This window comes from Camellia sinensis, chromosome 5 (assembly GCF_055761805.1).
Source record: "Camellia sinensis isolate YWXY chromosome 5, ASM5576180v1, whole genome shotgun sequence".
NCBI lineage: Eukaryota > Viridiplantae > Streptophyta > Magnoliopsida > Ericales > Theaceae > Camellia > Camellia sinensis.
Genome location: NC_138965.1, coordinates 32,290,342 through 32,304,574, shown reverse-complemented (window position 1 = coordinate 32,304,574; position 14,233 = coordinate 32,290,342). Strand labels below are relative to the sequence as shown.

The window sequence follows — 14,233 nt, the reverse complement described above, 5'->3', positions numbered from 1 at the left end:
ACCAAACAAAATAAAGTCCCCATTTATAAATTAAGAAATTTTATGTAAATCCAAAAATTTAAGGTACAAAGAATTGAATACAAGCATTACAAGAAATTTCACTTTTGGCGACTAAAATTTTAGTCGCCAAAAGCCTTGTTTTTAGTCGCCAATTACTTTTGGTGACAAATATATTTGGTCGCCCATTTTGTCGCCAACAATTTGTTAGGGAAACAATCGGCGACTAAAATTTTTTTGGTAGCCAAAAGTGACCTATTGGCGACTAATAATTTAGTCGCCATATATTTTTTAAAAATAATTAAATATATATATTTTTTACTTTTAGTGACTAAATTATTTAGTAGCCAATTTGAGCATATATTTTTGGCGATCAACTATTTGGCAACTAAAAGTTTCATTTTTTGAGAATTGGCGACTAAAAATTTAGTAGCCAAAAGTTTTCTTTTTACAATTAACGACTAAAAGTTTAGTAACCAAAAGTTTCACTTTTTGACAATTTACGACTAAAATTTTAGTAGCAAAAAGCCAACTTGTGATATTTGCTTAGTCGTCAAAAGGTCTCATTTAATTTTTATAATTTGTTCCATAATATTTTTTGCGCCACCATTCATTCATTTAAAAGTATTCATCCATTCATTCATTCGTCCATTCTCAACCATTCAATAAAATTATTTCTCCACAACCTGTAGCATTCAATTTTCAACCATATACAAAACTTAACTATTAATCGTACATATCAAACAAAATAAGAATCTATAAACATAGTATAATCCAACAAATACATATACTATCCAAACTAACAATTAAAATCCAAATTAAAAAAAAAAAAAAAACCTTAATAACAAAACATATCAGGTGTACATGTTAAGAATAAACAAAAATATAATGTAAATTGCGTCCATGCAAACATCATCAATCTGGCACAAACACATCACTGTATCCATGCTAACATCATCAATCTGTAACAAAAACATAATATTCATTAATATTTTATTGAATAACATTGCATTTACAATTATAAAAAAAATAAAAATAAATACAATTACAGTAAAGCATGAAACCTCAATAAAGCCCATCACCATGTACCAAACTTGGTAATTTGCTCTAAACGTATGTAATAGTAAGAAACATGAAACCTCAGCTTAAAATAAGTTATATAAGAAAGATCTATTAAGAATTATTTGAAAGAAAATAAAAAAAAGGAAACGGAAAAGGGGGGAAATCAAATCCTAAAGGGGGGGAAAATGTATCAAAATAAAAACAAAGGTTAAAAATGTGAGAATACTGCATACACTGAAAATTACTTGAAAGACTCATACAAATTGACCATTAAATTTAAAATAACAACTACATGATAAAGAAAATTGCATGTTATATGTTGCAACCTCAAATCATTGGAAATAACTTCAATTGTTGCAATTACTACTGTTACAGCAGCAGCAGCAACAACTCATCTGAGTTTACTAAGCAACCATGTAGCAGTTCAATTTATCCTTGGGTGATAATTCAATGCAAGAAATAGAAAGCAACCAATAAAAAAAATAGAAGGTTGACTATAAATAAGTGCCTCCAAACTTGGCACTATTGGATCAAATGTACAGACAGGGCAAGTAAGACCTTCAACTTGAGAGTTCACATAAAGTCTTGGCTGCTAGCATTGGATCAACTGCACCAAAACGAACAACTTACTACAGTCACAAATAGGACATTCTACTTCATTATATTTTAAGTTACCAAACTTCGAAAAGAAAATGATAAGTGAACTATTGAAGCATTATATTCAGGATTCCAAGAGATAATGGGTCGCTAATGATTCTAACCAAGATTATTATTTTTTATATAAAATTACGATAAATCTAAACAGTGGCCATGTTTAGAATGCATGTTATAGTTCTAGAGCAACATAAACTTTCAAATTCAATTGTTGCAGTTACAAAAGTATTACACTAAATAAAATTTGAAAAGGGAGTATGATTCATTTAGTGCAATCCAGAGGCAGTATGGTTACAACTGTTTCATGCTCTAGTCCTATCATGCATCCACCAAAGTATTTGTAGCCGTTGGTTCACATTTTTATTTTATTTTATTTTATTTTATTTTTCTCCTCCCTCTTTAATTTGGTCCCTAAAATATCAATTTTGAGTCTAAATGCTCTAATTACTAACATATTAAATTGGAGAACAGATTTTATCACTAGAGGGACATTGTAGACAAACATAATTAGGCAAGGAAATCCATTTCCCAAATCGAGCAACTCACAGCCAGGATCTAATTCTGATCCATCAAAATCAGTATACTCATTAGTTATAGTTGGGTAGCAGAGTTGGTTCGAGAGGTTTAAATTCTTCCACAGGTCGACCAACAAATCTCTGCTCAGTGCTGAAATTGAAATCGTTTGCGAACACAGTGTTGTGGTTCTCTGGGTCCCAAACCACTTGTTCTAATTTTTTTCATAAATGTTTTAGTGATGAACTCAGCAAATTCAGTATAACTACGCTGAGAGAAACACCAAAGAGACATGAATTGTAAAAAATGGACACAATTGTGGTTTCTTCTTGTCAAGTTCCACATAGAGAGAAGTTCTAGAAAAGTGCATATAGCTAGGCCGCCAGCTAGTACCAACCCTGGAGAGAATATAGTTCATGAAAGTGAGAACAAGAATCATCACTGCGGAAGAAATAAGTTGAACTCCCAACACTTCAATCTCTAGCTTGAGCTTTTTATTCCAAGTACAAAACTATTTTCATACAAGGAATTGTATCAATGGGCTTAATCTGACATTATGTTTCAATGGGCTATTATTAAATTATAGATGCCTTTTGCTAGATACTTTTATAATTTTAAAATCAGTAGGACATGGACACTCACGATTCTGCTCATCAATCTTTAACACTTACAGCCTACTTGTAAAAGTAGTATTCTTACCACGAGAAGTAATGCCCGGTTCATTATCCAGTTAACCTTTGTGGTGTATGATTCCAGAACAAATGTGTGATTCCTCAAGTAATTCCAGTACCTGCACAAGTAAAAAAGTTGAGATGAAATAGAGTAGTTTTTATTTGAGATTTAATGCCCATATTCCAATAAAAACATTTTTGAACCTCTACATTACAAACCTTGAGAAACTAAGATCACTTGCAAGGTGGTGAGGAAAAACAGCAACAGGTGGTGATGTAATGAGCCTGTTATGAGCCCCTGGAAATAAACAATTATATCATTAATTGAAAATAAGTGGTGTAGCAGCTAGAAAATGCAAAATTCTGAATATAAAAATTCCTTGTCATAAATACTTGTATTTACATCTAATACCTTATGCACAATCTAAAATCATTAAATTAATACCTTATGCACAATCATGGATCTGCAGGCTGCAATTGTCATGTGTTGTACAGGACATTTTATCTGGCCTTCTTTATCTTCATTTCTGCAGAACAAAAGTGTCCTTATGCTGGCTCGTATAAATGCATGATGTACAACAGAGGTGCACATATGCTTAATTAAGTTTTTCCCAAAATGGAGTGTGGATGTTAGGTTATTTCAACTCGCATTCTTAAGCAGCACATTATGTGTTACTAGAAGAAGTATTGCATCTGATCCTCTTTATTTCTATTACACTATCAATGTTACTTGTAATATGGAATTTTGTATAAGCTATTTTGATGTTAAATGAAACCAGGGCCGGCCTTGGCCAGTAAGGCCTGGGCCTTAGGCCCCAAAATTTTGGCCCAAAAATAGGGCTCCCAAATTTGGTAAAATATTATAGGCTCAATGTTTTTTTTTTTTTTTGGTTTTAGGATCAATTTAAAGGGCCCCAAAATATTTATTGGGTCCATGTATGGTTTAGCCCATACTTATTTATAAATGTAGTTTTTTTGCTTATATTTATTAAAATGAAAATATATATATAAAAAAAAAATGTTTGGGCCCAAGAAAAACAATACATACAATATATCACTACAAGAAAAGTAGGTATAAAACACGGAACTTTTTGCGACGGCGTGTATACCATCAGAAAAAGTGGTCTTTTGCGACGGCATATGAAGCTGTCTCAAATAAATATTTTCTGCGACGGCAGTTTCCCGTCGCTAATAAGCACAAGTAAAAAGTCACTTAAATACTGAAGTATTCGTGACAGCACTGTGTACCGTCGCAAATTTTTTTTTTTTTTGAGACGGGTGAAATTTATTGTTGCAAATAGTGGACATTTGTGACGGGAATTCTCTGTCGCAAAAAAAACACTTATTAAAATGGCGTCGTTTTAACAAATGGAATTGATCATTTGTGACGGTTTTTCCATGCCGTCGCAAATAGTACTGAAAAATTTCATCTCCCTCCTTCAGCCGAAATGGCGCTCGATCAAATTCCCCCAAATCCCTAACACCTTTCTCCCTCAAAACCCCCAAAATCCCTAAATCCCCGAAATCCCTAAATCGAGTTCGTGTATCACAATCGCAGAGACGAATTCGAGTTCCCAAAGCGACGACAATCAGTATGCTCTCTCTCTCTCTCTCACACACACACACACACATATATTGTGGGAACGATTTTGTTTGTTTCCGTGAGTTTTCTCAACAAGCAAACACTGATCCGATCATACTCCGAAGGAACGCAACGCAACGCAATGCAACACAACACAACACAACCTCTCTTTCTTTTCTTTTTTTGGGTTCTGGAAAGATGGGATGACAATTATGGTTGGTGGTGATACTGTGTATGGGTGTCTTGGTTTCATCGTCGTTGGGTGCTGTTCAATCGGACGAGCTCCTGGTGGACGACGAAGAGTACGGACTCGAAGGGGTCCGATCTCCCCCTGATCTCCTCACTAATACTAGTCCATCTGCATCTGCATCTGCTGTTCCGATAAGTAGTATGAAGAGGAGGTCTTCGGATCCCGATTCCGACTCCAAGGTCCAGTTCTCCCTTGAGCACGCCTTCGGTGACTCCCACTTCTCCCTCGCCGGCACCTTCACTGCTCGCCTCAAGACCTCTTCTCATGGCTCCCAGGTTCTTCTTCTTCTTCTTCTTTCCTCCCTCTCTCCTTGTTTGCTTGTTGACAAAACTCACAGAAACAAACAAACTTGTATATATTCGAATTCATTATCTCATGCTTTTGCTCTATTACTTGTATTGTGGGAATGATTTTAGAGATTGATTTTGCTCTCTTCTGTTCTCTGTGTGTACTACTACTAGTAGTAGTCTGTTTGGCTGCTGCCAAAATTAAGGGAAAATAAATAGGAACCAAACAAACTTGGAAATATTATATTTTGTTTTTGGATTTGGTTCTTGAGATGAGTTTTTTATTTTTATTTATTACATCTTGGATTGATTTTACTTTTATTGTTTTTGGTTTGCTGATGGAAACTGAGAGAGACAGAAATTTGGAATATTAGTTTCAGTAACTATGAGGGTTACTTACAGTCAGAACTATTGAGCATAACAAAATGAATTTGAATTCTCAATCTTATGTATCATGTTGCATTGCTTATTCAAAATTTAGGAAAATAAAATTCATGAAAGCAAACCGAACTAGTTGTCCTTGTCTAATTACTCTTACCTCAACTTTAATTTTTGTTTTTCAAACTGTCTTCTATTCGGTTAACATAATGGCACATCATGCCTTTTAATTCCTGGTTTTAAAATTTTTATCCTTGGGACATCACATCTTGGAATATTTAAATATATGTATATATTTGGTCTTCAAATGCTATATATAATTCTTAGTTACGCAACGACATAATTCATCAGCATAAATCTTTTCAGAAAACAAGTTCTATACTTTTTTGGCAATTTTATTTCCTTGGAAATTTACCTGCCTTATCTTTCTTATTTACTTTTTATTTATTAAGCATGCTTGAGTGTTTCAATTACATTCCTTTTGTTAGTTTAACGTTATAAGTTGTTTGTAACAGACTCTCACCAAACTTCGTTTTTCAAGGGAGGCTTTTACTGAAACAGACAAGGAAAAGTTCAAGGTAATTCACTATCCACATTTATCTGGTTTCAATATTTTTACTTTTGTTGTGTGTTTGGTTAGAGAGTGAGATAATTGGAGAAATTTTAAAATAAGAGGAAAAAGAAGGAATTAGAAAGTACATTTATATTTCTTCTTGTCCAATTGAAGAAGGGAGTGCATAGAAAATTTAAGGAAGGAAAACAGCTGCATCTTATTTAAGCAGTTGTAACTTGTTCTTGATTTGTTGTACCAAATAATTTTCTTCCCAAATTTTGTCCCATTTGTGGCAAGTGCGGGACAAAGTTTTTTATAAATCATTCACTTTTTTTTCCTTCTTGAATGTCACAGTGAAATCAAGGAAACTAAAGTATTTTCCCTCCATAAAAGTCTATGGTTCTATTCTTTTTTCCCTCCATCAAGAGTTATTTATTTACTCTTAAAATGAGCAACTGAGCATTGTGCAATGTTGATGCAATGATCTTGCAGAAGCTATTGGAAGGTGATGACTTCTACAGGATAAGAGTGCCATCCAATGTATTGAGCCCTCCTGGAAGGGAGTATATTATTTCATCAGTGAAAGTGGCAAGTCTTCTATAAACCATGTTGAATGCATTAGTGTATATACATATGTATTTGCTATTTGGTTTTTGCTTTTGGGTATGGAAGTTTAGAAATTGATGACCTTTAGGATGAGAAGTTGAGGGTTAGACAGGAATAAAGAGAAGAGAACATGAGAAACCTTTAGCAATTGCACCTAGATTCTTTAAGTATTTCTCCCGAGGAAGGATGCATCACACATCCTTAAGTAATATGCTTTGAAAAATTTCTACAATAACATTATGGTTTTTCGCATAATTTTATGGTTAACTCGAATTATGAAATATGTTTGCTAGGGGAGTCTTTGATTACACATGTCAGACACCCATGACATATCCTGTAGCCTTACCCAAGTGTTGAGTGCCCTACATGGGTACATATATTTAGAAGAATCCATGTAACATTGCCTAAGCCGTAGCTTTGCACCTCAGATCAATTAAGCTAGATGAGTTGGGGAAGTTTGTTGGAGGTTGATCCCCCTAAGCTATAAGAAAATACAGGGTTTCACAGCCCGATGATGAAGAAAACAATGAGTTTGGGTCTGGGTCTGCAGTTTCTATTTCCAATCTTTCTCTCTCTCTTTCATCCATTCCTTCTACTTCTATTCAATGCGTTTGTTATAAAAAAAAATGCAGAACTAGATAACATGTCTTCTTTTGATCTCTCTTTAAGCTTCTGCAATTAGAACTCCTGCAACAGAAAGAAACTGACAATTTATGACAAGCCCGAGTGTTTAGAATCCTATGCTTTTCTGGGTTGAATTTGGCTAACTGGCGCCTGGGCTGCCTTACTGGGGCTGTTGTCTTGGCCCTGATAGCTCATTAGTTTAAACTTGTTCTTATAAAGTATGTCATCTAAACAATTCTTAAAGTTGAAATGATTATGGCTTTTAGTTTTTCATGTGATTCCAAAGTATTGTAGCACGACACAACGTTTTAATTTTGTTATGGATTCAATTATTTTAAATATGTGAAACAGGAAATTCATAATCTTTCAGCTCAAATGCTTCTGTTAACATTTGTAGTTTTGTTCAGTTGAAAACAATTGGATAAAATGTGACTGTTGACTCAACAATGATGACAAACAAAAGTAGACCTAGGTTTCGACTCATTTCTCTTTCTTAGGTTCAACCTTGGATGGAGGAGCTGTAGGTTGACTAGTTGAGGGACTAGAGACCTCACCCTTGGTTTAACAAAAACAGTCTGGAATTGTTTTCCAATTAAGTGCTCATATCCTAAACCACTCATGTCAAAGGGATGCTTGCTTGTGCCTATAAGATGGTTAATTGACTCAGTCTCACTTGTCATTTTTACTACAGACACCTTAGACACTCAATTCTTGTTCCAATTCAACTATCCCACTGATCTGCGATTTATTGCCTCTATTTCAGCCTGCAAAGTGGTCATTCAACTCACACACTGTCTTACAGTACAGCGAGCAGGCACCAAGGTAAATACCTCATGCATTGCCTTAATCTTTCCATTTTTTAAAATAAAAGTTTTATGAAGGATTTGATTAAATTTTTATTGGACCTCAGAGGTTAAGCTTTTAGAAATCAACTTTTGATTTTGAGAGAAGTATATGTGACTGTGAATACCTCTAATGAATTTGGTGTTCTCGTATAATATGTGGCATTGTAATCCACCTGCATGTTCAAAATATCCACAGCCCACCATATCCGATGAACTTGTAATCCTACTGCATTTTCATCGCCCACCATATCCGATGAACTTGTAATCCTACTGCATTTTCATCTAATGCCCAACTACATTTCTCATTTGACCATGAAGAAAATTATCATATTTTGTCTTTCCATTTGCATTTGCAAGTTGGTTAATACAATTCTTGAAACAGAACTCCAGCATTTGCAGAAGAGATACTTGGTGGTGAGAATGGACAGGGTGAAGGTTTAAAGCCACCAGAAAGGTCCTTTTTGGCTAAATATGTAAGTATTTAATGAAGTTGAATCTATTGCATTCTTTGAATGCATATGAAGACAATCACATTATTGTCTGTTCTTTTAGGAAATACTTATTTATTCCGTAGTAGCACCTCATGTTATCATTTGGGAGACTGCAATTTGTGCTTAATGAGCATCCAGAGAGCCCAGCTGTCACCAAGAATTACATGTTATTGATGATCTTTGTTCGATCTCTCTCTCTCTCTCTCCCTCTCTCTAAAGAATTTTTGGAATCATTTATCATGATATCATTACAGGTGTTAAAAAGTTCAACTGTAATGTTAGAGTATTTGGACTTCTTGGTGACTTCGAGGCATCAACACAACTAGTTCTTTAAGAAATTTCAATTTGAGATGTTGACGTCCCAAAATCACCAAACGACGTCGGTTTAGCATGAAACTTGGCACACATGACCGCCTATGCACGAGAGATTTGTGGGCGAAGACGGGACTCCAATCGGGTTCCCAGTTTGGGAGTTAGTGCCGGATTTCACTCTAGGCAAACTAGTTCATCAAGAAACTTGAATTGGAGGTGTTGACGCCCCAAAATTACCAAACGGGGTCGGATTAGCACGAAACTTAGCACACATGACCGCTTATGCATGAGAGACTTGTGGGAGAAGACGGGGCTCGAATTGGGTTCCCGGTTTGGGAGTTAGCTGGATTTCACTCTAGGCAAACTAGTTCCTTAAAAAACTTGAATTCGAGGTGTTGACGCCCTAAAATCACCAAATGGGGTCGGATTAGCACGAAACTTAGCACACACGACCGCTTAGGTACGAGAGACTTGTGGGAGAAGACGGGGCTCGAATCGGGTTCCCGATTTAGGAGTTAGAGCCGGATTTCACTCTAGGCAAACTAGTTCCTGAAGAAACTTAAATTTGAGGTGTTGACGCCCCAAAAAACCAAACGGGGTCGGATTAGCACGAAACTTGGCACACAGGACCGCCTAAGCACGAGAGACTTATGGGAGATGTCGGGACTCCAATCGAGTTCCCGGTTTGGGAGTTAGAGCCCGATTTCGGTCTAGGCAAACTAGTTCCTTAAGAAACTTGAATTCGAGGTGTTAACGCCCCAAAATCACCAAACGGCGTCGGTTTAGCACGAAACTTGGCACACACGACCGTCTAGGCATGAGAGACTTGTGGGAGAAAACGGGACTCCAATCGGGTTCCCAGTTTGGGAGTTAGAGCCGGATTTCACTCTAGGCAAACTAGTTCCTTAAGAAAGTTGAATTGGAGGTGTTTACACCCCAAAATCACCAAATGGCGTCAGTTTTGCACGAAACTTGGCACACATGACCGTCTAGGAACGAGAGACTTATGGGAGAAGACAGGACTCCAATCGGGTTCCCGGTTTGGGGGTTAGAGCCGGATTTCGGTCTAGGCAAACTAGTTTATTAAGAAATTTGAATTGGAGGTGTTGACGCCCCAAAATCACCAAACGGTGTCGGTTTAGCATGAAACTTGGCACACACGACCGCCTAGACACGAGAGACTTGTGGGAGAAGATGAGATTCCAATCGGGTTCCTGGTTTGGGAGTTAGAGTCCGATTTTACTATAGGCAAACTAGTTCCTTAAGAAACTTGAATTAGAGGTTTGATGCCCCAAAATCACCAAACGGTGTCAGTTTAGCACGAAACTTGGCACACACGACTGTCTAGGCATGAGAGACTTGTGGGAGAAGATGGGACTCTAATCGGGTTCCTGGTTTGGGAGTTAGAGCCGGATTTCACTCTAGGCAAACTAGTTCCTTAAGAAACTTGAATTGGAGGTGTTGACGCCCCAAAATCACCAAATGGCGTCGGTTTTGCACGAAACTTGGCACACAGGACCGTTTAGGCACGAGAGACTTATGGGAGAAGACATGACTCCAATCGGGTTCCCGGTTTGGGAGTTAAAGCCGGATTTCGGTCTAGGCAAACTAGTTTATTAAGAAATTTGAATTGGAGGTGTTGACGCCCCAAAATCACCAAACAACGTTGGTTTAGCACGAAACTTGGCACACACGACCGCCTAGGCACGAGAGACTTTTGGGAGAAGACGGGACTTCAATCGGGTTCCCGATTTGCGAGTTAGAGCCGGATTTCCGTCTAGCCAAAATTATTTACTTAATTATATATGTAATTATATAGTAGTTAATTTTTTATGTTTTTTTGTAATTAAAATATTAACACCTAATTATATTGTCATTAATTATTTTTATTTTTTGTTTTCAGATATTTCTCGAGTAGCAGTTTGCTTTTGTGGAATACAGGCGTTTGAAGATTGCGATTTACTTTTATTTTTGTTACCCACGGAAGAATCATGAGGGAAACTTTTGTTTTTTATTTACGTTATTTTGAATTGTGAACAACATTATGTATTTAAACATTGTATATGTATTATGCAATATTATGTAGTAGGATAATTTTGCTAATGTGTTGTAATGAATGAATGCAAGAAAATTTTTATTATGGATGAATTGTTATTTTTATACTGGAATTTTTATATTATTATGTAATTATTAGTTTCTTTTTCAATTATTTGTCATTTAATACAGGTAATTTTCATATTTTTAATAATTTTATTACAGTTTTTTTGTTTTGAGACGACATCACATTACCGTCACAAATAATATTGGCAGAATTGAGGTAAGCCTTTTGCGATGGTACCCTTAGCCGTCGCAAATACTCTTTTAGCGACGGGCATCGTGCTGTCTCAAATAATTTTTTAGTGACGGCAGGTATCCCGTCACAAAAAATTCTTTAGAGACGGCTTTTTTGTCATCGCAAATAACACCTTTAGCGACGGGAAAATAGTGTCGTCTCAAAAAATCTCAGATTTTTCCATATTAATGGCGATGGAAAAATTCCGTCGCAAAAAAGGCAACTTGCCGTCGCAAAAAAAAGGCGACGGCAACATGCCGTCGCTAAAACCTTTTTGCGACCTCCTTTGTTGCGACCTCTCACTTGCCGTCGCTAAAAGCCATTTGCCGTCGCAAAAAACCTTTTGAGATGGCATTTTGAGTATTTGCGACGGTATTTTACCATCGCAAAAAGTCAATTTTTTTGTAGTGTGGGCCCTATATATATATATTTTTTAACCTTCTTTATCTATTAGATTTTAGTAGAATAAATAATTTTGTCCAAATTTTTTTACCTAGGTCTTTATCAGTTTTAATTGAATAATTTTTTCCTAATTTATTTGCCCTAATTTTGTTTCATTAAATTGTTTTGTTTATAATTTTAATGATTATATGTGTAAGTAAATTTTTTTGTGGCTACAAATAAATAAAAAAGTTATAACTTATCGTTTATTCATGAATTTTTTTTTTTCAATGTAAGAGGGGCCCCCATTTTCAAAGTTCGCCTTAGGACCCCTAAATCTCAGGGCCAGTCCTGAATGAAACTGAGCTTAGTTGCTGTAACTTTGATATTGAAGACTTAAGTGCAGTATGCTTGATAATCACCAAATGAATTATCAAACACAAGTATTCTGAATATAAAAAAATGAACATGTAATTTAGATAAATATTTACTACATTTTAAATATAAAAAACTGTGAAGTGTTGATATCCTGGTTCAAACAGCTAAACCATTAGTCATTTAGAAACTGAGAATAATTGTAAACAAACAGATCAACATGTAAATCCATTTAAAAGAATAAAATAAAAGATCACGAACCTCTTGCATGCTTTCCTTAGCAGATAGGGCAGCATTGCTGGCCTTGTCCATCATCTAGTTGCCCTTTTGCTGAAACAAATATAACAAACATTTGCACATCAATCTCCTTTTTTTCTTTTTTCTTCTTTTTCTGTGCTCTTAATCTCCTAACGAGGTGAAAGAGTTCTGACTAACTAAACTAACTAGTTAATTATGTGCACCAATTAATATGTGCCATGGATGTTGAGAAGTACATAATTGTGGAGATCTCAGAGTTACTCAAATTTATAGTTTTTCAAAGCAATCCATTGCTTGACATGTGTACTAACCATGTGGAAGGCAATTGGACAGGTGTTACCTTCTGTTGAAACTTGGGTTTTTGTCATTGGACAAGGGAGGGAGATGTTGTGGAGATCCATTATTCACTATCATCAGTTATTCTATTCAAAGGTGGTTGAGATTTTAGAGGATATTTGAAGAGTTCTGTTTAAAGAAAAGGTTCTTGTTTATGGCTTATGATATATATATATACAACAACATCGGAAGTTGTAGCCTTGGGAAGGGAGAGCTTTGCCTAGATTGAACCACTGATATATTTAATTAAACATGAATGGTTGGAAGATTTTAATTAAGCTGATTTTTGTTGAAATACATAGGAAAGATTTATAGGTATTTAGAGCATATTTGGTTCATTATATGGCATAAGAAATAAAGCATATTAAAAAAAAAAAAAGTTGTGCTTGTCTATTGGCACACTTGTATATCTACCCAGTGTCATTCAAGAAGGGAAAAAAACAGAGCCTGAGCATCAACAACTAAAATTTCCTCTCATCAACTGTATAACTCTGAAGCAATAGAAGGGAAAAAAACAGAGCATGAGCATATATAATGTATATCAATCAATACTCCTTAGAGAAAGAAGTGTAAGCATATATAATCTATATCAGTATACTCCTAAATTTTTCCATTAATTTACCTACTAATAATATTCTTAAATTGTTCAGTACCTTAAATCAATTGCTATCTACCTAATAATACTATACATATATACATGCATATAACTTTACTCAGCAATTTAAGCAATTCTTCACGATTGCTTAAATAAAGCAACAAAAGTTTGGAATTAAACATAACTCGGAGCTCATATGTGCTTCAAATGTAGAAAAAGAAGAAAACCCTAAAATGATTTTATCAAAATCCTACAGCATCAAAAATAAAATAAAACCCTAGATCCGCGATGGTGAAATGGGGAAATAGAGGAAGGGAAAAAGAGAGAGAGAGAGAGAGAGAGAGAGAGAGAGAGAGAGAGAGAGAGAGAAAGAAAGAAAAACCTGAATGTGGTTGGGAGGGGGGCCGCGATGGTGAGCAACGATGGCGAGAGCCGCGATGGTCGGTGGTGGAAGTTCGATGGTGACTGTTAGCAGGGATATCAATTTCGATCTGTCCTCTCCCATTCACCAGGTAACTAATTTGTACTTCTAGAGAGAGAAATGAGATAGCAATTTCATATTTGATCGAACATTGGTTTGGAGGAAATCGAAACCCTTAGGTTTGTCTGAAATTGTTGTGTTTTGTTGCTTTGTTTCTGCATTGATGCATTGATAAGATCTAGGATTGTATTTTTTTTTTTTTTTGATTTCATTGATTCACAAATTGAAATTCATTGATTCACTAATAAGATATCAATTATTATTATTATTATTATTTTTATTTTTATTATTATTTTTGAATTTCTCTACATTCTCCATTCCATTTCTAGGTCTATCTTTCTTGGTTTTTCTTGGTTGCTTAAAAGGGAGGTTGAATATGTATATGTATTTGTAAATAAAAATGTATATTGAAGCTTAAAATGCTCAAGAATATCTTGAAATATAATTTGATCTATAAGTGTAACTGCTGTAAATTCATATTTTTTTTTGGGCTTAAATAGAGCAACAAAGGAATTTGAGCAGATGTATGTTCCTTAAATATGATCTATAAGAAGTATAACTACTTTTTTCCTCTTGTAAGATATATATTCATTCCCAAATAAGTTATCTGGGTATGTAAAATAAGAATGAAGTGACTTCTTATATATTAA

The 14,233-nt window shown here is 35.2% G+C and overlaps 1 protein-coding gene and 1 long non-coding RNA gene across 4 annotated transcripts; one reads left to right on the top strand and one right to left on the bottom strand.

Moving 5' to 3' along the window:
• Nucleotides 1-683: 683 nt before the first annotated feature.
• Nucleotides 684-3,426, bottom strand: LOC114260252 (uncharacterized). 2 transcript variants are annotated; one of them, XR_003628578.2, is made up of 4 exons: nucleotides 3,343-3,426; nucleotides 3,117-3,195; nucleotides 2,926-3,016; nucleotides 684-959 (listed from the first exon to the last, which is right to left on the bottom strand). It is a non-coding gene; the product is annotated as an uncharacterized LOC114260252 (long non-coding RNA). The 2 variants fall into 2 exon arrangements; XR_014328712.1 differs by having other exon boundaries at nucleotides 2,926-3,195.
• Nucleotides 3,427-4,277: 851 nt separating this feature from the next.
• LOC114260249 (uncharacterized) lies at nucleotides 4,278-10,965 on the top strand. 2 transcript variants are annotated; one of them, XM_028200332.2, is made up of 7 exons: nucleotides 4,278-4,489; nucleotides 4,605-5,004; nucleotides 5,910-5,972; nucleotides 6,440-6,535; nucleotides 7,941-7,999; nucleotides 8,405-8,495; nucleotides 10,729-10,965. In XM_028200332.2, exons 2-7 carry the CDS (start codon nucleotides 4,714-4,716, stop codon nucleotides 10,741-10,743), a joined length of 615 nt encoding a protein of 204 aa, XP_028056133.2. In that variant the 5' UTR covers nucleotides 4,278-4,489; nucleotides 4,605-4,713; the 3' UTR covers nucleotides 10,744-10,965. The 2 variants fall into 2 exon arrangements, with proteins under 2 accessions (XP_028056133.2, XP_082724652.1); XM_082868526.1 differs by having other exon boundaries at nucleotides 4,311-5,004.
• Nucleotides 10,966-14,233: the final 3,268 nt, after the last annotated feature.